The 25,051-nt window shown below is 46.4% G+C and overlaps 1 protein-coding gene across 1 annotated transcript in view; it reads right to left on the bottom strand.

Annotated features, from left to right (window-relative positions):
- The window catches only part of ABO (ABO, alpha 1-3-N-acetylgalactosaminyltransferase and alpha 1-3-galactosyltransferase), a 911,475-nt gene that overhangs the window by 361,279 nt on the left and 525,145 nt on the right, over positions 1 to 25,051 (bottom strand). The window contains exon 4 of the mRNA XM_069609331.1: positions 193 to 243. Coding sequence (XP_069465432.1) covers positions 193 to 243 — 51 coding nt within the window. The remainder of the gene's footprint in view (positions 1 to 192; positions 244 to 25,051) is intronic.

A 25,051-nucleotide genomic window follows, 5' to 3' on the forward strand; every position in this document is an offset into this window, starting at 1 on the left:
GCTGATGTCTACAAGAGGGAAATTGGCAATGACGCAAGGTCCACGATCCAACACTGCATAAATAAGGTATGTCAACAGAACCCTCCCAGCTCATAATGCATCACAGTTCCTGCAATCAACGCACAGTAAAAGTTTGAAGTGGAAGGGAAGCTTGCTCAGAAAACAAGATACAGAAGCCTTCCATCAGCTCACCTGGGGAGCTGGACGTTCATCACGTGGTCCATGTAATTATCATCTAGGGGGCTGTGGGCAAATAGAAGAAAACAAAGGTTACTTTGGCTGGTCCTCCCTGTAGCTGTGGGCAGGCAACACACAATGGTTAATTCTGGAGACCCTCCATGGGCCCATGGACAGACAGAAAACAAAGGTTATTCAAAAACGTTCTTCTGTTGCGCGGTGTGCAGCCAGAAACAAGTAGTTAATTGTAGTGGTTCCTCCTCATGGTTCAGTTAACAGACAGAATACAAAGGTTACTTTTGGTGGCCCTCCCCTTTGATCTGTGTTTCCATAACACCTTTAAGTGGTCCTCAGTGGGGCCAATGGCTGACCGAACACAACGGCTGCCTTTAGTAGCCCTAAGGGCAGTCGTTGTAGCCCGTTGATAAATCCAGGGGGTCACAAGCCAACAGGAAGTTTGTCCGAGAGAATGCCATGAGGACGCCCGTACATTGCCTTATGATGACATTAGCACATGTGTCCCCACTGTGGGATGTAGAGGGATCCTGTCCTTTTGCCGCTACACCTCCCTCCTAGAGATTCCCTTTGGGGTGCCTCCTACCTTGACGAATACACCACCATCATTTGTGATTTAGATCATCCTTCATGCAAAAGCAGCATAAGGGCGTCTGCCTGCATGACAATAGCTAGGCTTGCAAATTCACCTATTTTCTGAGCATAAATTCATTTTGACCCTATTTTCTTGACAGACTGCACCAGCCAATAGATCTTAAGGATACAGAACCAGTTGGTGTAATTTGATACCAAGAGAATTTGAGTTTTGGGGTAATTGCTTAAGTGTGTTCTGGAGTTTGTAGCCCAGACATGGGAAGTGGCGTTTTCTAAAGTCTCTTTCAGTAGGTAAACTGTGTTATGGAGGACAGACTGAAATACTGGCGAATATGTACCTTTCTCCTACTCAACTATTAGTTTAAAATGTAACAGGATAACTAGTTTCCACTAAAAGCCAGAGGGCATGAATGTTTGCCAGCATGGCCTTTTCAATGGCTTGGTGTCATTAATGTTTATTGCGTTTCTGTTAAACCGGTGTCCTGTTGTATCTTCATGGTTTCTCCTGTCTCCATTGCATTTAGGGGGGTCTGAATGTAACCCTTTAGCCCTCTATCTAGAAATGACATTGCCCATGGCCCACCACCCTTCCCCCAATCCACACAGATATGGTTGAATTCAGGAATACAGAGGGGTCCTGTTGGGTCACAGGTACTGTGAAAGAGAAGGTTTGCCATGCAAGCAGAGCCATGCGTATAAGCCACCCCTTGTTCCTGGTAATGTGACAGCTACATCTGGGGTCCCTCCCTGGGGCTATGTCAGAGAGAACAAAGAGTACTTTTGGTTGTCTTAACAGGGCCTGGAGTCAGACCCTCATAAATGAAACATTTGATGCCCAACGCCCCCCTACTGCTGTGCCCATACAGAACACAAAGGTCCATTTGCTGGTCTGTTCTGATGTGGTGTATATACAAAACTCAAAGGCCACTTTGAGTAGTTGGTCTTAGTAACCAAGGCAGACAGAAAACGAATATAACCTTGGATCTTTCTACCTCCTAAGGTGGAAAAACAGGTTACTCTAAGTGGTCACCCCTGGTTACATCAGTAAACAGAATAAAAGTGTTGCTTTGGGTGGTCCTATTTGGATCTGTGTACACACAGGGCAAGTGGGTCACTTTGGGCAGCCCTCCCCAGTTCTGTGAATATGCAGACTTGTGTTGGTCATCCCTGGTACTCTGGATAGACAGAACCCAATGATTACTTTGGGTTGCCTGCTCCGCTGCTCTGCGGAGACAGACTTCAATGATTACTTTGGGGATCTGCCATGCTGCCATATGCAGACCTCCAGGATTAATTTGACCAGTCCACTCTGCTGCTGTGGGTTTACTGAATACAAAGGTAACTTGTGCTAGCCCTTAAGTGCTGTGCACAGACAGCATACATGTTACAATGGTTGGGATGTAGGTACATAGAACGCACAATTGGTAGTCATCCCTGAATGTGTGGGGAGGAAGGGCATGAAGGTCAAATTGGCTGATATTCCATTGTCCCTTGGGCACAAGGAACTTGTAAGTTACTTTGGGTGGTTCTCCTTTTGTCTGTGAGCAGACACTATTCAAAGGGTATGTGTTGCTGGTCTGTGGCAAACAAAACACAAAACAAAAATCCTTTAGCGTTGCTCCCGTCCGCTGTGGGTAGTCAAACTACAATGATCACTTTTGTCAGTAGTGCCAGTTTCAAGGGTAGATAGACTAGAAAGATGCTAGTACTGCATGAAGTGGCTGCCACGGGGAAGTGCCCTCTGTGACAGGAAACAAAACAGAATCATCAGTATTTCCTCACTGGCCATGAATACATGATGCGTCCCATGGTACAGGTCGGGCGGGCAGAGAAAATAATGAGAAACCAGTGAAACAAAAAGTCTTGTTGAAGCTGCAGTGCCTCTCTATGCAAGAAAGCAGTCAAGAGTCCAAGAGTGCAGACTAAGCTGTGCAGAGTTGTTTAGTGTCGGACATAGGCCATGTGAGCAGCAGTGAGGATGAGATGTGCAACACACCCAGATGGCAGGATAAAGGGACACTATGTAGAGAGGTTGAGAGTGGGAGGTGGAGGAGGTATGCAGATACTGGGAATTGGCTCAGACTGGTCTATAGGGCAACACCCACAGTGCAGGCCCAAAATGCTTGGGTGTGCCAGTGTTTTTGGCAAGAGTCAGTTGGCCAGTTTGATGAATTACCCCTCCGTGCAGCTATTATTTTCGAACGTTGTTAGACAAATATTCCTAAAATGCTAATTTACCAAAGATTATACCAAAATACTCCCCTTTGGGTGCTACTCAAGACGTCTGTCGCAAAAGCAATGAATTGCCATTGGCTATCGTGGGTCACTTTTTAATTTTTCAATTAGTGCCTGAACTAATTTAATGCTGCAGTCTGAACAAGGCTGGGGTTAAGCAATAGCTGACAGATTTCCTGGCAAACTGAGGGACAGAACAGAAGCAACAAGAAAGGATAGTACTGGCGAATGGTTTGTGGAAACACAGAAGATGCAAGAAGCATTTGAGAAACTGATTCAGGGCGAAACACTGCATGTTGGAACTCTGAGGCAAAGAGCTTAGAGTCAGGTGAGAAAAGGTATTCAGAGGAGAATTGTTGCATGTTGGAACTAAGAAATACATGTTCTAGAACCAAATGTGAAAGTAACTAAATGGATGCAGGAATTTAGAGACAAGGTTCATAGAGATATTGAGGAAGCGACTGAAAAGAGAAACAGTGCATGATGGAATTTGCACTGAAAATTCTCAGAGTGACTGAGAAAGTGAATTAAAAGGAAAAACAGTGCAAGCTGGGACTTGAAGGTCAAGTTCATGGCGGCATTGAGAAAGTGACTGAAAGTAGTAAAACTTCAAGTTGGGACTTGAAAGTAAAGTTCCTAGACTCCATTTAAAAAAAGTCATTAAAGGCAGAAGGCCGGTATGCTTTTAATTGAAGGTAATGTTTCTCGAGCTTGTAAGGAAAGTGAAAGGAGAAACACTGTATGCTGGAACTTGTATTTAAAGTTCCAGTACATATGAGAAACAACTGAGAAAGAATGAGCTTTGGCTTACTAGGAGACAAAGGTTAGATTTCCAGACCGCCTCACAAACCCTTTTTATAAGAGACATGTTAAACTCTATGCTGTGTCGTATTTTCTAATAAATAGCCTTTTATGGTGTCAGGGTGGGATTATCCTGGATCAGACACCCAGTTCCAACCGGCAGAAGAAACATAGCAACTACAACCATGAGAGAAACTGAAGACCTTATGTTAGAATTTATCAAACATACCATATGCCATATACCTACCCAGTGCTTGGAAGGAGCACCAGAGTGAAATTGTATTGTGCATACAACTATTAGTTCCTATGATAGTCAGAGCACTGCTTTAAATCGACCTGCAGCCAAAGCTTTATTGATGTTGGTGCAGAGGTCTTGGATGAAACTTAATACTGCAGGGACATGAAACCATTGGATCTCCAGATGTTTTGGTCTACAACTCCTACCATCCCTAGCCAGCATTGTCAACTGTGGGGGATTGTGGGAATCATGGTCCAACACATCTGGACAGTCGCATGTGGCAGAACCTTGCTATAGGGGGAATGTTGGCATTGTTGTCTTCAGTTTTGGTGATGTTAGTCTTCAGATACAGCAAAGGGATAAAGTGGCTCAGTTGATATGCAAACAGATCTGTTGCGCCAGGTTGCAAAAGGTAGAAAGTCTGACAATATGGGAGACAGGAACCAGATGTTTTTGCATTATGCTCTCTCCAATCCTAACCCACTGCTACAAGTTGCCAAATATAAACCCCAGTTCCTAAGGAATATGCAGAACCCTCAAATGCTTCTGAAGTTCAGCGTATGTCCCACTCCCTGGACTTCAATACAGAAAAACAAAATGATCCTTTTTTATCAATCTCATCTATCTATAAGCAAGGCGTGGAGAAGAACAGGGTGTTTTTCATAAAAGAATCAGCCCTTCCTATACAGTGGAGCGATATCCACAAGGAGATGGACAATCTCACTTTCAGCTATTGGTCCTGTCATGGAAGCTGTGAGGAGAACACAAAGGTCTGGGCACAGATGGTGTGTGTAGTCCACAGTCTTTATTTTTGGTTCACACAAGCAAAATTATTGCATGAACGAGTAAATGCTTCAAAATTATGCATTGTCAGGTAAAGGTCTCTCACACTGGCATGCTAGAGTGGTAACTGTTCCGGATTAACTGGCTATTTGTGGGCTTTCCAGGGACCTCTTCCCAGGTCTAAGACCAGACTATGTAACAACTCCAGTTGAGCACCTCAGACTCTTTCAATGACACACTTCCATATTGTCTCTGCCTTAATGTAGATATAAGGCTAGTTTCTGCAAGTATGGGAGTTGGATGCAGGAGTCACCACTATAAACCTTGACTTCCAAGGCCCCCTTCCGATGTTCAGTGTTCACGGCTTGCACTTCTTTTCACCTCAACTTCTCTACTTCTGCTCTGGTCTGTCTCCCTGCCAGCACGACGCACCTCCAACTGCTTCCTCAACCGGCCTTGGACTAATCAGGTACTTCTCCCCCATCTCCTCTTCTTATGACAAACACCTCCTCCAAACTCTCTTCTACTTCCTCTGGTGTTGCCACCTCATTTGGACCAGTTCCTCCAATGACAACCACCTCCTCCAAATTCTTACCACTTCCTCATTGTGCTACCCAAACTCCTGTCACCACCTCTCCCTACTATAAACACGTACTCCAAACTCACTCCTTCTCCTGATGTTACATTCTGTCACGTCCCCCATTACAGCTGCTCCTCCGTCCTCACACTTACCTGCAAAAGCAGTCACGGCACACACATCAAGGCGGCAGCATCCTACCCAACGAGTGAAAACACCAGCATGCAATCCGGGTGTTTTCCGTCCTTCATTTCGTTGGCAGTTGCTATGGAGACTTTCACACAACTGGCAACGTCCCCGGTCTTCACGATCATCCTTGCGACACATAGAGAGACTCCCACAGCAACCTCGATCATCCTGCATCACGTGATCAAGATCACGTGACAATCCTCACGCTGCACGCTTCCGTGATTCACATCACGTGACTGCCTCAAACGAGTTCAAAAGCATCCGAAAACACGGAACCAGTGCTTCACAGCTGATCTCGTGAGGATATTTGGCGTTTCTTGTTTTTCCCTTCAATTCACGTTTACTACGACCTCGGACTGTTCAACGGACCTGATTTTTGTCTTCTCCTTGGATTTTGGAACTGTTTCTTGTACGACCTCGGATTGCCTTACGGACTCGATCTTTGTCTACTCCTCGGAATTCAAAACTCATGACCCTGACAACCTCGGACTGCTCAACGGACCTGAGTTTTGCCTATCCCCTGGATTGCTTCTGATCAATATCTCTGGAACTTTGGATCTTTGAATTCTGTATCTTGGAACTTGTGTTTTCGGGTCTTTGCCATCTGACCCAGGTGTTATCCTCCTACAAGCCGTGCGGAACGCCTGGTCTTCCAACCCTCGACCTCCTGCTACCCACTACATTCAAGACACTGCTGTCATACACTGGGGTAAGCCCTACTCCAATTGGTGTTTACATTGTATTTCCTTAGTACTGCACTTGTTTGAATAATCACCCATTGCCTTACAGTGGTCTGGGGTTCTTCCGGTGTTCCTGGTTCCTGATTGACGGCTCAAAACACCTGTGGCCTCAAAGATTGCACAGGCAGTTTATTACTCCTGCCTGTGCGGTACTTGGGGACGGAGGTACGATAATCTGCACGACCATCAAGATCAGAACAGACTGTGAAGCCTTTCTGGTCGTCCAGATCATGAGTGCCTCCCCCGGGGACCCCGTGCAACATTTGTTAAGAAATGTTTCATGGTAGTGTTAAACCTCTCAGCAATCCAGTCCTTCAGGAATGGAAAATGTAACCGACCAATGTACACCATTCATGTTGATGTTTATGGAAGAGGTGAAAGCACTATACAGATCATGACTGCACGCCTCCATATTCCATTCCTGAAGGACTGGATTGCTGAGAGGTTTAACACTACCATGAAACATTTCTTAACAAATGTTGCAGATAAAAATGGACACAACTGGTATGTGCTGTTACCCTGGATCCTGTTCGACACTAGAAGACTCAACAGGCTTACCCCAGTTTCTACCCATTTGAGCTAGTTTAGGAAAGAAGCCAAAGGAATGTTCTAGACATGACGAGGGAGGAGTGGGAGGGCTAAGAAAATGTCAAATTGAATCTGGCTACATTTGCACAAAACACCCAGGAGCAAATGAGATTTATCTGAACCCTTGTGATTGAGAACTTGGAAAGGCACAAGAGAAACTGAAAAACTGTATAATAAACATGCCCACCTGCCTGCCCTTGAAGTAGGACATCAGGTCCTGCTTTTGTAAGCCACCAGTAATAACAGGTTACAGGTATAATGGAATGTGCCCTGCATGGTGAATGACATTTTGGGAAACTTGAATTATCAAGTCCACCAACTAGATCAGCCAAATAAAAGATCACATCTACTACCTGAACTGGCCAAATGCTTTGAAACCCCGGAAAAATAGACGCAACCCATTACATTTATAGCCAACTGAGGATGATCCGGATGTTAAAAGGGCTTCTCAGAGGGAAGGTACCACAAACGTTCCTGAAGAGCTGGAAGAGTTTCATCATGACTTCAGAGAGTATTTTCACCCATTCCAGGCAGAGTAAACCCTATACCCCACTGGCTAGGATCTTGTCCAATGAAAATATGCAAAATACCATATTGGCACCTGAGGTTCATCAATCTATGATTCAGGGAGAAGTAGAGAAAATATCAAAAATGGTGGTCATCAAAAGGTCATTAGGGAGTGGGCATTGTCTTCAGGGTGAGAAATCTAGTCCAGAATTCAAAGTAGACAGACATGCCATGCACGTATGAGAGGTCTGAGAGACTAGGGCAGTCCAAACATGTTACCAGCACATAAATGTGTGTTGGCAAGTTGCACTTCATCCTCAGGATAAAGACCACCTGGCCTTTGCCAGGGCACAAGGTCTGTTTTACTTCATAATACTTACCATTCAGACGGCATTGAGCAGCAGCAACCTTCCAACGACTGATTATACATCCCTTGCACCCCCACAGAGAATACACACACCAGTGCCTACATTGATGATTCAAGCATCCACAGTCCAGTGTGAGATGACCACTTGAAACTCCTGACACTTGTTTGTTCCATCCTTGGAGTTTCTGGTCCCATGTCCAAGACAACTGGACATACACTCACCACATCACCCATAACATCCTTGGGATGCCACATTGGAAATGGAATGATCAGGCCTCAAGCCTTCCAAAATATCCCACTTTGTGAGAATTAAAAATATCTAAGATTCTTTATAGGTTTAATAGGACACTACCAGATGTTTATTCACAAGTTCCCCATTTTGTCCAGATCCTTGACAGATATACTGCCCAGCCCATTGAGATGGAGTGAACATGCTATTAAGGCTTTTCAAGACCTGAAAAGTGCATTGTGTCATTTGCTCTTTAGTGACCCCCAAATTGTAATTAGCCCTCTACCCTCCAAACAGCTATATAAAGTGCAGGCTTGTGTGCGGCTCTGTCACAATGAAGAGACAGAGAGAAGCCAGTCCTATTCATCATCCAAAAGCTGTTCCCAGGCTAACTTTGTATTCCACCATCAAGCAAGAGCATTTGGCCAGGATATGAGGTTCTCTGCTATTATTGAACTGTAACACATTTCACCCCTGTGATAGATCACTCTCCACTCGCCTTGTTATCCTGAAAAAAGGACACTAACACCGGAATATTAAGATGGTTCCTGACAATCCAACTGTTCAATTTTTCCATCCACTAGCAGAACGGATGACAATGCCAAAATATGGACTTTTTATTCTGGTTTTACCTACCATCCATGACTACAAGCAAAACTGAGAATCATAAGTATGTCTGCACTGGCCATGATCAGAAGACACGATGGATACACGACTGAGACAGAGAGACCTGATGGAACCTGAGTGTCAGTCTATGCGTGGAAGTTGTGGAGCTTCAGTGAATGACAGACCTATAGTCCATGAGCGGAGGCAAGGATGAGATGCGCAAAACTGTGATACAGCAGAAAGACATACACCATGGACAGGGGTAGGGCATGAGAGGCGACAAGGAGGTTCACTGCATGTAGAGACCAGGCAGAGCTGACAGAGGATTTCTAGAATAAGAGGGTGTCACGCAGCTCAGTGTGATCAAGCACATGCCAGATGTGAACGGTCTTTATATATCTTTAGCATAGTACATTAACAGAAGAAAACCAAATCAGTTTCCTTATTGGCAAGAATGGGCACAATATAATTTTATCTGGGCCACAATGGTTGTTCACCAGTATGCTGACAGCTTTTAGTGTAAACTCAAGAATGAGTGTCTTTCAAGCAGCTTCAAAAGTGTTCAAAGCAAAACGTTCTTCAGTTCTTTTGAAGCCCTGGTCTGGTCTCTCCCAGCAGCTTAACAATACAGGGCAGATGTGATGACTCATCCTCTGTGATGATTGCTCAAAGTTGATTGGGTATGATGGCGAGTGTGAAAATCACACCATTGGTAAGTCCAAAAAAAGAGCAGAAGAAATTAGCACGCACAGGGTGTAGTTGGTCTGAAAAGTGGAAGAGCTGTGAGGGGGAATAGGAGCAGCAGTAGGCCCGCGAGGTGGAATAGTGAGACGAGAACGAGAGTCAAGGAGTGGAGAGTGGGAAGGAGTGGTAAACAAGCACTGCTGAAGGTGAGATGGGTCAGGGCGGGGAGCAGGGGAGGGTCGTTCGGGGCTCCCCGTGGATAGCGAGAGAGCACACAGTGAGGGTGGCGGTGAAAAGAGAATAAACGCAGAAAGAAAGGAGCCAGAACATTAAGAAGAAGGAGGATTCATAACACAAGTGTTTGCGGAACGGACAAAGAACCATGATGAAGAGGTGCCAGTTGATCCAAACAGAACAGAAAGAATTCCAAATAATATTACTCTTATGGTTCCTCTCAGGCTTCTCAGGGTCCATCCCCATTTGACAAAGTCCCTGCCTTCGGTAGTCATAGCTTTGTCAGCATTCTTGGATTGCTAGAGGAAGTTGGAGAAACCTTCTCCTTGCTATCAAGTTTGAGCTGGAGCTTGTTGACTCACTCTGTAGTTGCGGTCATGCTGCAGCTGGCCTTAAACCTAGGTCTAGATCCATCGGCAGGCAGGCTGCCTCCCTAAGATCTTTACAGAATTCTTGCTAGACCTATCACCAATTCCCTCTCTCAGGGTCCTCGTTCTGAAGCATCCCAACCCAATATCTCTCTCCCCCTTCATGTCCTGCTACATGCTCGTACCTGGGAACCTTCTCTTATTTCACCCCTCTCTGTCACGGAATTCCCGCCTTCTCACCTGAGATCGCTCTTTGCAGGATTTCTTGGAGGAAGTCTTCTTGCGCACGGATCTGGTTTTGTACAGGTTTTCTGACTCCAGCGTGCGTTCAGCGTTCCAGGATACTCGGATGCTCAGGACGTCCAGGAAGTGAGGAAGTGTACACGAAGGAGGTACACAAAATCCGGGAAACAAGGTAAGAGATGAGGGAGGAATGAATTGGGAAATTAGAGGGTCCGGGAACCAAGGACAGGAGAATAGTTCCGCGAACTATGGAGCACACGTCTAGTCACTACCAGCGATAGCGTTGTGACACATGGGGCCGTGTGGTCTATTTGTACAATGCTACGTCCGACGTGGAAGCTGGTGCAAAGCGTACCACGTTAGATGGCCATGTTGGCAGTATCAAAGAGTGCAAGCCCCATTGTGACAAGGACCAGGAAGTCCAAAAGGGGTGTGTTCTGTGGATCATGACAGCATGCCTCCTCCGAAAACTTGTTCCACCAGGTTTGCCTGGGTGTATGAGATGATACCTTATGAGCAATCGGGGGGTATTCAGATTGGAAAGTGGTTCCCAGGTTCTTTCAATCGGAGGATATCCTTTCCACTCGACCAAATATTGAAGTTGACACCGTTTATAGCTGGAGTCGCATATTCTGGATACTTCATATTCCAGCTGATTGTCCACAACCACGGGGTTGGGTCTGCAGGATTTCCGGGAGGATCGGATGTAAGGTTTTAATAAGCAAGTGTGAAAAACTGGATGAATCTTCTTCCAGGAGTCTGGTAACTTGCGCCGGAATGAGACTGGGTTTATGATTTCCTTTATGGAAAAAGGTCCATAGTAACAGGGGTCTAGTTTGTTTGGTTGTAAATGTCGAGGCAGTAGTTTCGAGGACAGCCAGACCTGATCACCGACGGCATAAGAAGGACCTGGTCTTCTTTTGGTATCCGCATAATGTTTAACGTGAGTCCGGGCCTTTTCTAAATGTTCTTTGTCTTCCTTGTGAACATTGATGAGAGTTTCAATCCAGGAGTCAACTGTTGGTACAGGTGTAGGATGTGGGAGAATGGAAGGTAGAACTGACGGGTGGAATCCTTGGCTGCAATAAAAAGGGCTGGTCTTGACTGCCGAATAATCAGAGTTGTTGTAAGCCACAGGTATAAGGAGTGACCAGTCGTCCTGTACCTTGGTGGCGAAACAACGAAGGTATTGTTCCAGGGTCTGGTTTCCACATTCCGTAGCTCCGTTAGTCTGTGGGTGATAACCCGATGAGAGAGCAAGTTGGATTCCTAGAATACGACATAGATGTTTCCAGAATTGAGAGATGTATTGAGGTCCTCGATCTGATATGATCTTGGAAGGGAGTCCATGAAGGCGAAATATATGTTCCAGGAAAATGCCAGCGAGTTCTGAAGAAGATGGCAATTTGTACAATGGTGTAAAATGGGTCATGTGGGTGAATAGATCAATGGTGACCATGATTGTCGTATAGCCCCTAGATGGTGGTAATTCCACGATAAAGTCTGTAGCGATGAACTCCCAGGGCCTAGAAGGTAGTGTAGGTTGAATTAGGAGACCTGCCGGTTTCTTGTTATCATGTTTGTTTTGATTGCAGACTGCGCAGGTTTGAATGTACTGTTGAATGCCTGTTTTCATTTTGGGCCACCAAAATTGTCTTTTTACGAGACGAAGGGTGTTATTGACACCACGATGCCCGGAGTGAAGAGTGTCATGACAGAGGTTAATAATCCGTAGTTGCAGTCTCTGGCCCTCATTACGACTCCGGCGTTAACCAATGGCGCTAATAGCGCCATGGTTAACGCCAGTAACTTACCGATTCCGCCAATGGTAAATGAGGAATTACCAGCCCATTCCAAGGTTGGTGGGACGGTAATTCCCCATTTACCATTGGCCCTTCCCCATTCCCATTTTTGCCCCATAGGGCTCAATGGGACTGGGGAAGGCGGTAATTATGGTACCGCAAATTGCGGTACCGTAATTAGCTCGAAATTCCCTTTGCGGGTCCCTACTTTAACGGCTGGTCCAGACCAGCCGTTAAGGTCGGGAGCTGCAAAGGGACCTCGTAATCAGGCGTTAAGGGTTTAACGGCGCCGACACATTTTACGGCGCCGTTAAACCCTTAACGCCAGGGTCGTAATGAGGGCCTCTGTGTGGGAATGACCAGGGCATTGTACTTGAACAAATATCCGTCTCTAGTTTTTAGACTCCATCAATTCTTTCCTGTGAATTCTTTCCTGATTTCAAATGACTGGGTTTGCATTCGAATGTCTTCCAGGAGACTGACTGCTTGAGCTACAAAAATTGTGTGGGGAAACATCTTTGGGTAGGCCCGATCTTCAAGAGTTTCGTAATCAGGACGTCGAGATAGAGCGTCAGCAATTATGTTCTATGATCTGGGGACATGATGGATGTGGAAATGGTACTTGGCAAAGAAGAAGGCCCAATGGGCTTGACGGCTATTCCTACATTCCATAGATTGCAGAACTTGAAGATTTCGATGGTCCGTACGGACCTGGACAGGATGTTTTGCTCCAAGAAGTAGATGCTGCCATTCGGTGAAGGCTTGACGGATGGCCAACAGTTCCTTTTCCAAGACGGAGTAATGAGTCTCGCTGGAAGTCAGGGTTCGTGAGAGGTAAGCAATGGGGTGCTCTAATTTATCCTCGAATTCTTGCTTTAACACTGCTCCTATGGCATAGTTAGAGGCATCCGTCTCCACTAGGAATGGTCGATTTATATCGGGTTGAGCAAGGATAGGGGCTTGAGTAAACTCTGTTTTTAATCATTGGAATGCCTTGTCCTGGGCTGGGGTCCAGAGGAAGGGGGTGTCTTTTTTCAATAATGTGATGATCGGTTGAACTATCTCAGAAAAGGATGGTATGAATTTCCGGTAGAAATTGGCAAGCCCCAGGAAGGATTGGATCTGTTTCACAGAAGTGGGAACAGGCCAAGATAGTATAGCCTTTACCTTTGAATGGTCCATTCCTATTGCTTCTGGACTAAGGACAAACCCTAGATAATGAACAGAAGTGACATGAAAAAGGCATTTCTCAGGTTTAGCTAGGAGTTTGTGTTCACGTAGCCGTTGCAAAACTGCCTTTACATGCTCTGCATGCTTTTGAGGATCCTTGGAGTAAATCAAGATATCATCCAGGTAAACGATGACGAAGAGGAACAACATGTCAGAAAATACCCTATCCATGAAGCGTTGGAAGACTGCAGGGGCATTTGCAAGCCCGAAGGGCATGACCAAGTACTCAAAGTGGCCAAAGGGTGTTCTAAATGCTGTTTTCCATTCGTCTCCTTCCCTGATACGGATCAGATGGTAGGCACCCCTGAGAGCCAACTTCGTGAAGATTACAGCTCCTGTCACCGCTTCCAGGATATCAGAGATTAAGGGCAAGGGATAGCGGTCCTTGAGGGTGCACTGATTCAATCCATGATAATCAAGACAAGGTCTAAGCTCTTTAGTGTCTTTCTTGGAAACAAAAAACAACAAAGCTCCAGCTGGAGATTTAGATGGTCTTATGGTGCCATTTTCAAGGTTGGTATCCAAGTATTCTCTAAGGGCCTTTTTTTCTGGTTCGGATAGAATGAACATCCTCCCAAAGGGAATCACTGCTCAAGGTTCTGTATCTATAGTGCAGTCGTCAGGTCTGTGAGGGGGTAGGGCCTGGACTATAGCAGTTGGACACACATCAGCGTATTCCTGATAGGCCCTAGGAACCTGTATGACATTTGAAACCATGAGTGGGCCTTGCTGGCCTGTTGGCGTGCTTTCGGAAGTTGTCAAGGAGGAATCCGGGAATAGACAGTGAGACATGCAAAACTCAGAACCAAGAAACAAGGATCCTGCTGCCCAACTGATGTAAGGATTGTGTTTCTGCAACCAGGGCATACCCAGTACCATGGGGTAATGGGCTGACTTGATGATGTCAAATTTGATCAAATCTTGGTGATGGTTTATCGAGAGTTGGAATTCTTTGGTCTGCAAGGATATAGGTCCTGAAGAGAGAGGTCTTCCGTCGATCGCCTCCAGAGGTTGCATGATACTTCGTGTTTCATATGGAATGTGGTGTTTAAAGACCCAATCTTGATCAATGAATAGTCCCATATCCCCACAATCCACCAAAGCCAAAATGGGGTAGGTCTCATTCTTGGATGACGATAGGAAGGCTTGTAGAATCACTAGATTGTTCTGTCCACAAGAGTTCAAGGATGGAATAGATGTGGAGCAAACATCTCTCTCCCGAAGCCTTGCTCCATCTAAGATCAGGAGCTGGCGTTTCCCGAACGCCGTGGAGGGGCTAGAGGACATTCTCTAACTAGGTGTTTATCCGAGGCAGAATACATGCATAAGCCTGTGTGGATCCTTCTCATCCTTTCTTGCGGGGATATGGGTCCACGGAAGGCCCCTATTTGCATGGGTTCTGGGTCGCAACCAGAGACTGGAGTAGGGCTGGGTTTCAATGAGGTCTCAAGGGAATCCTTCTGGAAGGGCATCTTGGTCTTTTTCCTCTCTGCCTTCCTTTCCTGGATACGAAAGTCTATCTGCATGGCAAGATCCATAAGGGCCTGGAATGAACTTGGACGAGCCACTCTGGCTAATTCATCTTTTATCTCTTCATTTAGCCCCCTTCGGAAAAGAGTAAAGCTTGCTTCTGAAGACCAATCCGCTTCCTTGGCCAATTGTTTGAATCGTGTGACATACGTAAGCATGTCCTGGGATGCTTGCCGAAAGTCAAGTAGACGTTCCTGGGCATTATAGACCCTTAAGACCATGTTCTGGGTGATCAAACATGGTCTTAAGGGCCTGTATGAATCCATCGTAATCACCCAGGAGGGCATCTCCAGAATTGACTAAAGGAGTAGCCCAAGTTAGTGCATTCCCCGAGAGGTGCGAGATTATAAAGCCCACCTTCGCCCTGGGAGTTGAAAAATAGTAGGGCTTAAAGGTAAAGCGGACTAAACAAGAGTCAAGGAATCCACGAAGGGTTTTTGCAGACCCATCATATTTGTCTACAATGCCACCCAGTAGCACGCTTTCCTTTGTGGCAGAATCGCGGGCCAAAACTAGTTGTTTCAATGCAGCGTTTTCCGCCTTTAAATTCTGCACCTCGGTCGTTAATTCTTGCATGCCACGCATGAGATCCTGAACGGCCTGTTCCATGTTGGTTTCAACTTCGGTCGTTTGGTGTCTCAAACTGTCACGGAATTCCCCTGAGATCGCTCTTTGCAGGATTTCTTGGAGGAAGTCTTCTTGCGCACGTATCGGGTTTTGTACAAGCCTGTGCAAGTCTCCACTGACTCCAGCGTGCATTCAGCATTCCAGGATACTCGGATGCTCAGGACGTCCAGGAAGCGAGGAAGTGTACACGAAGGAGGTACACGAAATCCGGGAAACAAGGTAAGAGATGAGGGAGGAATGAATTGGGAAATTAGAGGGTCCGGGAACCAAGGACAGGAGAATAGTTCAGCGAACTACGGAGCACACGTCTAGTCACTACCAGCGATAGCGTTGAGACGTGCGGGGCCGCGGAGGCGTGGTCTATTTGTAGAATGTGCTACGTCCGACGTGGAAGCTGGTGCAAGGCGTACCACGTTAGACGGCCATGTTGGGAGTATCAAAGAGTGCAAGCCCCATTGTGACAAGGACCAGGAAGTCCAAAAGTGGCGCTTTCTGTGGATCATGACACTCTCTTTCTCTTTGCCCTTGTAGTTCTTCTGCATCTCCTCATTACTGTGTCTTGGGCTTGTTCCTCTACCCATCCTAAGATAATCTTTGTGTTTTCTCTCAGCCTCTTCCTCCTGCTCTTCTATTCTCTCGCTCATCTTACTTTCCTCCTCCTCACCCCTACACTTGGAGATTATCTGCTTCACCTCTCCACTCTGGCCACCCTTCCCTTCTATTGTCCCTTCAATGTTTGTCATTTTCTCTTTAGGCACATGTATACTAAGAGTTTGCTTCTTCACCCTTTCCTCCATGTACTCTCACTTCCAACTTCCTGTCTATCTCTCCCGCCCGATTCTCTGCCCCCCCCCAAACCTATGGGTCTTCCGCTCTCTCACCAAGGTCCTTGGGTCTTCCTCTCTTCCCAGCTTCCTGGAGTTTCCCTTTACCCAGCCGCTGAGGTCTCTATTCAAGCCTCCTGGGTCTCTCTCTTCTCATCCTATTAGTACTTTCATTACCCTTCTCTGCAACCGGCTGGACTTCTCTCCCCTCAGTCCCTTGGCTCTCTCTCTTTTCCAGATCTCTTGGGACTCTCTACCCAGCTACTAGGATATCTCTCTCTCTCTGTCTCGCTCTATGTCTCGCTCTATATCTCTCTCTCTCTCTCTCTCGTTTCTTGCCCCAGCTGTGTTATCTTTCCCCCAGCCCCCTGTCTCCTTCTTACCCCAGCCTCCTTTGTCTTCCTTTCCCCAGGCACCTGGGTTCTTCTTTCCACATCCTACTGGTATCTCAGCTGGCTTCTTACTCCAGCCCCCATCCTGGGTCTTTCTTCTGGTCTCCTGGCTCAGGTTCCTTCTGTACTCTGCGCTAACACTCTCCAAAGGAGGTCCTTATCCAGACACCCAGGGCCTTTTTGCCACAGGCCCTTTCATATATAGGGGGTGAACTGTCCTTCCAGCCTATCTCTGGCCTAAGCGAATACTGGTATATCTCCTTATGCAGCTGTTGTGAGGACTGGATGATGGACCCCACCTCTGGGGATGACTTACATTACTGAAGTGGGACTTGAGGTTGCTTAATCTCTCTCCATGGGTGATGATCTCTCTGATTACTACACCCTGGTTCCTCCCTCAGGGAGGAGTCCCTTAGTGTAACCGCCCGTAGGTGCATGGGTTTGGAGAACTTGTGAAATGATGGGTTTACTGCCCGAGTTCTCTGTCTTATTTTAGGTCCCTCTCTTTCCCATTGTCATTTTAGATGTGATTTCCGCACCACCGTAAGGAGAACCAAGTGTTCAGGTGTGGCTGACTCTCGCTTCCCTTAAACGGACAGAAGCCTCTAAGGTGGCAATGTGATGAGCCCCAACCTTCCCTGTGTGGCACAATGGGGTAGGCAGGATAATGTCCATGCCAACCCTGGGCCCAGCATCACCAGCTTGTGACTGGCCCAGTTCCCTTTGGCGACATAATCATCCCCCAGTGAGATCATGCAAGGGGTGCATGAGACACATGTCACAAGGAGTGCATGAGACACCAAACCTGGAGATGGACAAGAACGATGAAGCGCATGCCAGTACTGAACAGTGGTTTTTGGTTATTCACCTATTTGGATGGGGAGAAACTAGGGCCTGGCCATGGGACTGAAAGCCAATGTCCTAGGCCAGACAATTTGAGAAACGAATTAAGAGGAGAAAGACTGCATGATGGAACATAAAGAAAAATGTTCAGGACCTAAGTGAGAAAGTGATTACTTGGAGGCAAAGTTCCTAGAGCCAAATGAGAAAGTGATTACGAGAGGAAATGCTATGTAAACCATGTGTTCCCCCGTATGTCACTACGAGCCCAGCATGACGGTGTACTTCCAAAGGACAGGAAAGAGGCCATAAAAACTACAAGGGGATACTACCAGCGAATCCGCAGTATGTTGCTGTTCTCTAAATGTCACAAGCCTTTGCCCGTGGTGTTAAGGAACAACAACAGTAAACACTTCCTGCACTGTGAGACACAGTAAATAAAACAATGATGCGGTTGGTTAAACATTTCTTTTCATCTAACTGGTTTTAGTTTGTGCAGCAAAAACAAAGAGGTGATGGCTGGAAGGTTTGGAATGAATCTTAACCACTGGCATTGCTCTGGGCAACCCTCCAGACCATCGTTCTTCACCTGCCAAGCCATTACAGAAGGGAAAAGACCATATGCAAATCAGGCCCGTCCCCAGCCAAAAAGGGGCAGTCCAGCCCAAACTGCTAGGTCACATCCCTTCTGCACGAGACCACAAGCATCCCCACTTTCAGATTCATTCTAAACCTTCCAGCCATCACCTCTGTTTTTGCTTGTCACCCCGAGTGGGACGGGTATGCCCAGATGTGTATCCTGTGCCTGCTGGGCCTAGAGACCCGAGCTACTCCTCACTGATGAGGCCCAACAAGGCTGAAACATTTTTGGGGATGCTTGTGCTCTCATGCAGAAGGGATGTCACCTAGCATGCCCCTTTTGGGGTGGGACCAAGCCTGATTGGCATTTGGTCTTTCTCCTTATGTAATGGCTTGACAGGTGAAGAACGATGGTCTGGAGGGTTGCCCAGAGCAATGCCAGCGGTTAAGATTCATTCTAAACCTTCCAGCCATCACCTCTTTGTTTGTGTTTAGTTTGTGCAGTTCAGCAACCGAATTATTTAAATACTATACACAGGTCTCTGTTCCTCCGGACCCTTCTAGCACAGTCTCTTCTCCAATCTCGGACTACAGGTACTAGGTTCCTGCTGACAGAGTTCTGCGATCAGAGTGAGGTGGGAATATTGCCCATACTGCCCAGGAGGCAGGAAAATAACAAACAATAGCAGTACTGCAGCCTTCCTGGCAAAGCTAGGGCCTGCCTGCTTAAAGATAAAAGGCGCAACATGGTACTCACACGACGAGGGAATACAGATTGCAGAAACACGCTGCCATTCCCTACCATGCTGGTTCAGTAAACCCCCAGGCATGTCAGAAGGGGGAGGTAAGTCATCAGCATAGATGTCTTTATGTGAGGGCAAAATGGGGATTTTGAAACGGGCCCCCCCACCTTGGTAGGTCCCCTCATGGCTGCCTGATTCAAAGACATCCGGCCCATTTATTTTACAAAACATGCCTGGGTGGTGTATGTAGCGTCGCTGCAGTTCTAAATCTACTTGTTCAAAAGTATATTCTGTTACGATCAATTAATCAATGTTCACTTTGTTACACAAAGTCGGCCCTATTCCCAAATCTTTATTTGATGCAGGTGTTTAAATGCACTAGTGCATCTCAGTACCTGCCCCAAAAAAGGCCCACCCAAATCCAGAAAGAGCCGCTGAATGTGTGCAGCTTAGATGTGCCCATTCAGCTGCACCCTTTCACTCCCTTTTTGCAGTTGCGCAAATAAGGTGGTATTTTTGCGCATCCGGAATCCACAAATGGTATGCGCTTTCAAATGCACAAAAATGAAAGACCTTCGCCAGTGGTTGTTTGGTAGGCGCAGGGAAGACCCGGTGCACGATAGGTTCATTTCTGAACCCTTCATGCATTTTCTTTGAAAGTGGAGAGCAGCGGTTTTAGCCTTATTGATCAATGTCACCCTTGTGAGACTTCCCTTCCTACATGTACACATGCCTTTAAGAAATATGCATCTGTATCAGGAAGCGGCATCACTGCCAGTGAGAGCCGCAACCCAGGGATGACACAGTGCCACCACGTTTCTAAGTGTTCTTTTGATGTCAACTGACTTCTGCAGTTGGTGGCTGCACAGAGATGTCGATCCCGCACTGGACTTCACAAGCATTGCAGGGCATAGAATCAATGACTGCATGTGTAACATGGGGTTATGACTGCATGCTGAAACACAGGGTTATGGCAGGAGGGGATTAAAAGGAGAAAACGCTGCATAAGTGAAAACATAGGAATGGTTCCGGGAGACAAATCAGAACTTTATCAAAAGGAGACAACTGTCATGCAGCAACATAGGAGCAACGTTAATACAGACACTGATGAAGTCACTGCAAAGGCGTAACACTCATGCTCGGACTTCAAAGCAACGTTTCCTAGAACTTAATGGAAAAGGCGTTAAAAGGAGAATGCTGAATGTTGCAAGTTTAAGTTCCACAAACACGCCCGAGAAGCGACTGAGATGCAAAGAAATGCGGCTAACCAGAAATAATGTTTGCTGTGCCAGACCACCTGACAAATCTTCTTTATAATTAGGGTTGTCTGTTGTTTTAAGTGTTTATGTCTTCCAATTCTGCTATTGTTTTCCATACTTTTCAAAATATTTCAAAATATGTCATCAGTGCTTGTCTACTTTTCTCCTAAAAAAAAAAATAATCACAGAGGACTATGTTTATCCAGTATAGACAAACATATTTCTTTTATTAGTGCATGTATATACCACATGTACATTATGCAGATGCCGCCATTGTTATTTCATTGCATTCTTGGCCCTGTGGTCATGAATTTATAATGGGAAAGGAAAACCACACATATACAAATTCAAAGAATCAAATAAGGACTTGCTGTGCTCCAGTTTCCTGACATGGAAGCAAGATAAGAGCTGAACATTAATTTTGCAGTACAGCCTAAGACATGAACTTCCCAAAGTTAAAATAAATGATGGCATAAATGAGAGGAAGTGTAAGGTAAATGGGGGACTGAGGAAGTTGTATTTGTATATTCATTTTCAAAGCTACATGCATGCAAGAAAAAGAAAAAAAGAACCTTTTTTTAAACACTTAGGAGAAGTGAGCTTCTCAGCACACCAATTAAAACAAAGCAATTGGTAAAATGTAAAGTTTGCATATTTACTAACTATATGGTTAAATTGGAACTGGAACCATAAAAGGTGCTGTAGATTTAATTTAATGAGAATTACGGATTAAAAATCCCAGACATAACTCTGCTAACCTTTAACTGAAAGGGACAAACACATTTGGCGGAAATTGATTCGGAATCAATAGGAAATTGATTATGGGAATGGAAGTGATCTTTTCTTGGTTCATTTCCCCAATAGAACTTGAACAGACTAGTGTTTGATGAAAGATCTGTGCTCTAGCACCTTGAAGCATCTCGTGCTAGATGGAATTACCAATAATGATCTCAGACCCAAATAACCGGACAGACTCAAGGAATATGGCAAAGTATTACTTTATTATCAGCTCAAATAAAGTAGCAAAACCTGGCAAACAACACACTGTAGTCCACGCACTCAAACTTCAATTTTAATCACACAAGGTTTCATACCTCAATGTACGTCAGCTATTTTGTCATCCTACATGACAAACTGTAAAACCTCTTGAAGGGAGGGATTAAGGGAACATATATACCTATATATCATAAGTATTAGTAATATCACTGGACGCCCCTTATCTAGTAGGCACACCTTGAACCACCTCTAAATAGGTATAATAAAGATTATAGCAGAATAACAGCAGCGGGCTGGCCTGTGCAACATTGTATAGAATGTTGCTACATAGACCCTCTGATTGGTTGGCATTCTCTCCCAACCTTGGACTTTCAGCTCCTTAGCAGCACGTAAGCAAAACGAAACTCCGGTGCGGAGAGCAACATCAGACTACTACCCACTCGCCCAATTAGTCCATCATCTCTCATTGGTCGGGTGTCATGATGCCCGCTCCCGGGGAGCCGGTTCAAGCCCTGCGTCCCTGAAAGCGGACATCCAGTCCCCAAGGAAGGACCCAGCAACCCCATATAGGGGCCCTTTGGACAGTGTCCTGGCACCTATGGCGCCAGGCTCATAAAAGACATCAGTCCTGGCGCCATAGTCGCCAGGCTCATTATGGGAGTGCTTGGGTGCACTTACCTGATGCAGACCATGCTGCAGGATCCCGGCCTCCTTGAGGCCTGAAAGGAACTACTTTACCTGTGGGACTAATTTACCATCCGGGCGTGGTCGGGGAAGGATACATACCTGATTGGAGGAAGGATACATACCTGGAACTTCTTCCAAGGCTATTTAAACCCCACCCGAACAGCCACACGTGCTTCGCGTTGTTCTGCATCTAGCAGCTGGACGCTCACCGTGTCTGCTCCTGCATCCTGACTTCTGCCACGTCTGCCAGCATCCTGGATCACCTGCAAAGGAAGAGAAGAAGAGAACAGAAGAAGGAAAAGTCCTTACCTGCTAAAACCGCATCTCGGAGACATCTCGCCGACAATCCTGAAAAGGAAGACTTTAATTTAAAAGCTCATCGCGTTGATCGCTGCAGCGCCGCATTCCACTCACCTTTACAGGGCGCCTCCATGTTCAGCAGCGATCATCCGGATTCGCGGTCACGCCCCAGCGCCTAGGGAGAAAAAGACCAGAACAAAAGGTGAGAGAGAGAAGGGAATAAGGAAAGCTAAATCTCCATGTTAAGACTTACCTGTTGATTCATTCCCTCTTCATTTTGGGTCCGCGCCGCATCCTGGCATTTCCGGACCCCGGCCCCTAAGGGGAAAAAAGACATCAGCGTTAATGAGCGAATGAAAAGACATTACCAAAAAACGCTCATTAAAGACTTAACTGATTTCTACAAGGATTTCACCTCTCATTTCGGGTCAGTGCCTGTTCCCCGGCATTCCGTACCCCGGCCCCTATGGGGAAAAAGACACTAGCATTAGTACATTAATGCATGGACACAAGGGGAACCTCTTATCAAAAAACTTACCTGGAAGCCAGGCAAGTTTGGTTCCCACCAATCCGAAATTCCAGTGAAGTAACTGGATACCAACGCGCCCCTGCATCAGAAGCAGGATGGGGAGCTCGTCCTTCCAGACCCTAAGGTGAGACGCTACGAGAAATCACAGAAGGGTTTCGAGGAGGGTGAGAGGGGAAAGTGGGCGGCCGATTGCATTACCCCGCAGACAGTTAATCCCCTATTTTCGCCCACAGAAGGATACTTCTGCGAGCCAGACAAGCCAGATTTGGAGGCCCGGTCCAGTCCGTCTTCCGAACCCTGCGCATCACCTTAGAAGAGGTCACAGCAGCGCGAACCAGGCCAGCGCCTCCGTGGGAGTCAGGTGAGCGTAACAGAACGCGAAGCCTTCCTACAAATTCCCACCCAGGCACTATGGAAAGTTCTGAGTCTGATCAGTTGGCCCAATTACTGGGAGAATTACGGGCCGAAGTACATGCCGCTCGTCAAGAGACTAATGCCCTCAGGAGGGAATTAATAATATCAAAGGAAAGAACTGATGACCTGGCCAGACAGCTTTTGCATGGTCAAGCTGGTCAAACTCCTCTACCGGGTTCCGGTGGGAACCCCGCGCCTGTGGTTTCCAGTAACCCTGTGCAGATTAATCTACCTGGAAACATGCCGCTGGCCCCACCCGAAAGCTTTGCTGGGGACCCCAAACGATTCGCCGTATTCATGAATCAGTGTCGTTTGCACTTCCTATGCAGACCTGGGGCCTTCCCTAATGATCAGACCAAGGTAGCCTTTGTATTGTCATATCTCAGCGGCTGCGCTGCCGATTGGTCAGTTCCACTGGTTACTCAAGATGACCCGATTCTCCGTGATTTTCAAAGGTTTCAAGCAAGCATGGAAAGGTTATTTGCTCGACACTCTCAGGGGCAGGCTCTGGATGACGAACTTCTATCCCTGCGACAGGGCAATCAGGACCTCCTATCCTATATTGCAACCTTTAATAGACTAATTGTGGCAACGGGATGGCCAGAGGATAAAAGAGTCACGTTGTTTTATCGAGGCCTTCGCGGAGAACTTAAAGATGTCTTGGCCCAAGTTGTAAATCCGCCCCAAGAATGCACAGAGTATATAGACTTAGTGGTCCAATTGGATCACAGACTTCAAAACAGAAAAGCAGATCGGTCCAGGTTTGAGACCCGGGTGTTGGTCAAGACCCATGCTAATCCCAAGGGAGTTGATGTCTCTGAGCCTATGCAAATTGGAGGGGTTAAAGGACCCTTAACGCAAAAGGAACGTGAAAGGAGGCGGCAGTTAAAATTATGTCTTTATTGTGGGAATTCTGGACACTTTCTACGAGATTGCCCGGCAAAACCGCCCCGAAAGGCGGTAGGAGCCGCTGATAAAAACCATGAAGACTCTGTTTCGGGAAACGACTCCGCCCGACAAGTGTAGGGGTCTGCTTGCCGAGCTTGAAAACTAACTCTCAGACCTCGCATTTCATTGTGCCAACGGTTCTCGTAGATCCAGAACAGCCTAAGCGGATGCATGCAATAAAGGCATACATCGATAGTGGGGCTATTGGAAACTATGTGGATCGTGAATTGGTCTCTAGGATTAACCTCCCTCTCTGTCCTAAAACCAGCAAAGATGTCATCACCACAGTCGATGGAACTGAAATTGCCTCTGGACCGGTAACACATTCCACTACTGAGGTGACTCTTATTGGTCCCGACGGCCATCGGGAGGGTGTTGTGTTTGATGTAATCAAGGCTCCACAGTTTCAGGTTATTCTTGGAATCCCTTGGTTAGAGACACATTATCCTCGAATTGATTGGCGAGCTAAGAGAATAACCTTCCCGGATTGTACACAAACCTGCTACCCAGAAAACCTGAAGATTAATCTAGCATCTGTAACCTCTGCCTCCATGCAACTACCTCCGGAATACCAAGACTTTCAGGACGTCTTCCAAAAGGAACAGGCCAACACGTTACCTCCTCACAGATCGTACGATTGCCAAATCAATCTGGTGCCCGGTGCACAACCCCCTTGTAGCAGGATTTATGCCCTTACCGAACCTGAGAATCTGCATTTGAGACAATATTTGGATCAATACCTAGCTAATGGTTTTATTCGCCCGTCAAAGTCCCCGCCATCCTCGGCTTTGTTCTTCGTGCCCAAAAAAGAAGGCGACCTTAGAACTTGTATCGATTACCGCGCATTGCACCAGATAATGGTTAAAAACCGTTATCCTCTGCCTCTGATCCCAGAACTCCTTGACCAGGTGAAGGATGCTTGCATATACACCAAGTTAGATATCCGGGGGGCTTATCATCTGGTACGAGTTAAAGAAGGCGACGAATGGAAAACTGCCTCCGTACTAAATACAGATTATTCGAGTACCAGGTGATGCCTTTCGGATTGTGTAACGCGCCGGCTGCCTTCTAATACTTCATGAATGATGTCCTTCGGGAACTCATCGATGTTTGTGTTGTCGTATATATCGATGACATTCTGGTGTACTCCTCTTCGGAATCTGATCACAGAAAACA

Source organism: Ambystoma mexicanum, chromosome 8 (assembly GCF_040938575.1).
Source record: "Ambystoma mexicanum isolate Mex_15411 chromosome 8, UKY_AmexF1_1, whole genome shotgun sequence".
In the NCBI taxonomy this organism is placed as follows: domain Eukaryota; kingdom Metazoa; phylum Chordata; class Amphibia; order Caudata; family Ambystomatidae; genus Ambystoma; species Ambystoma mexicanum.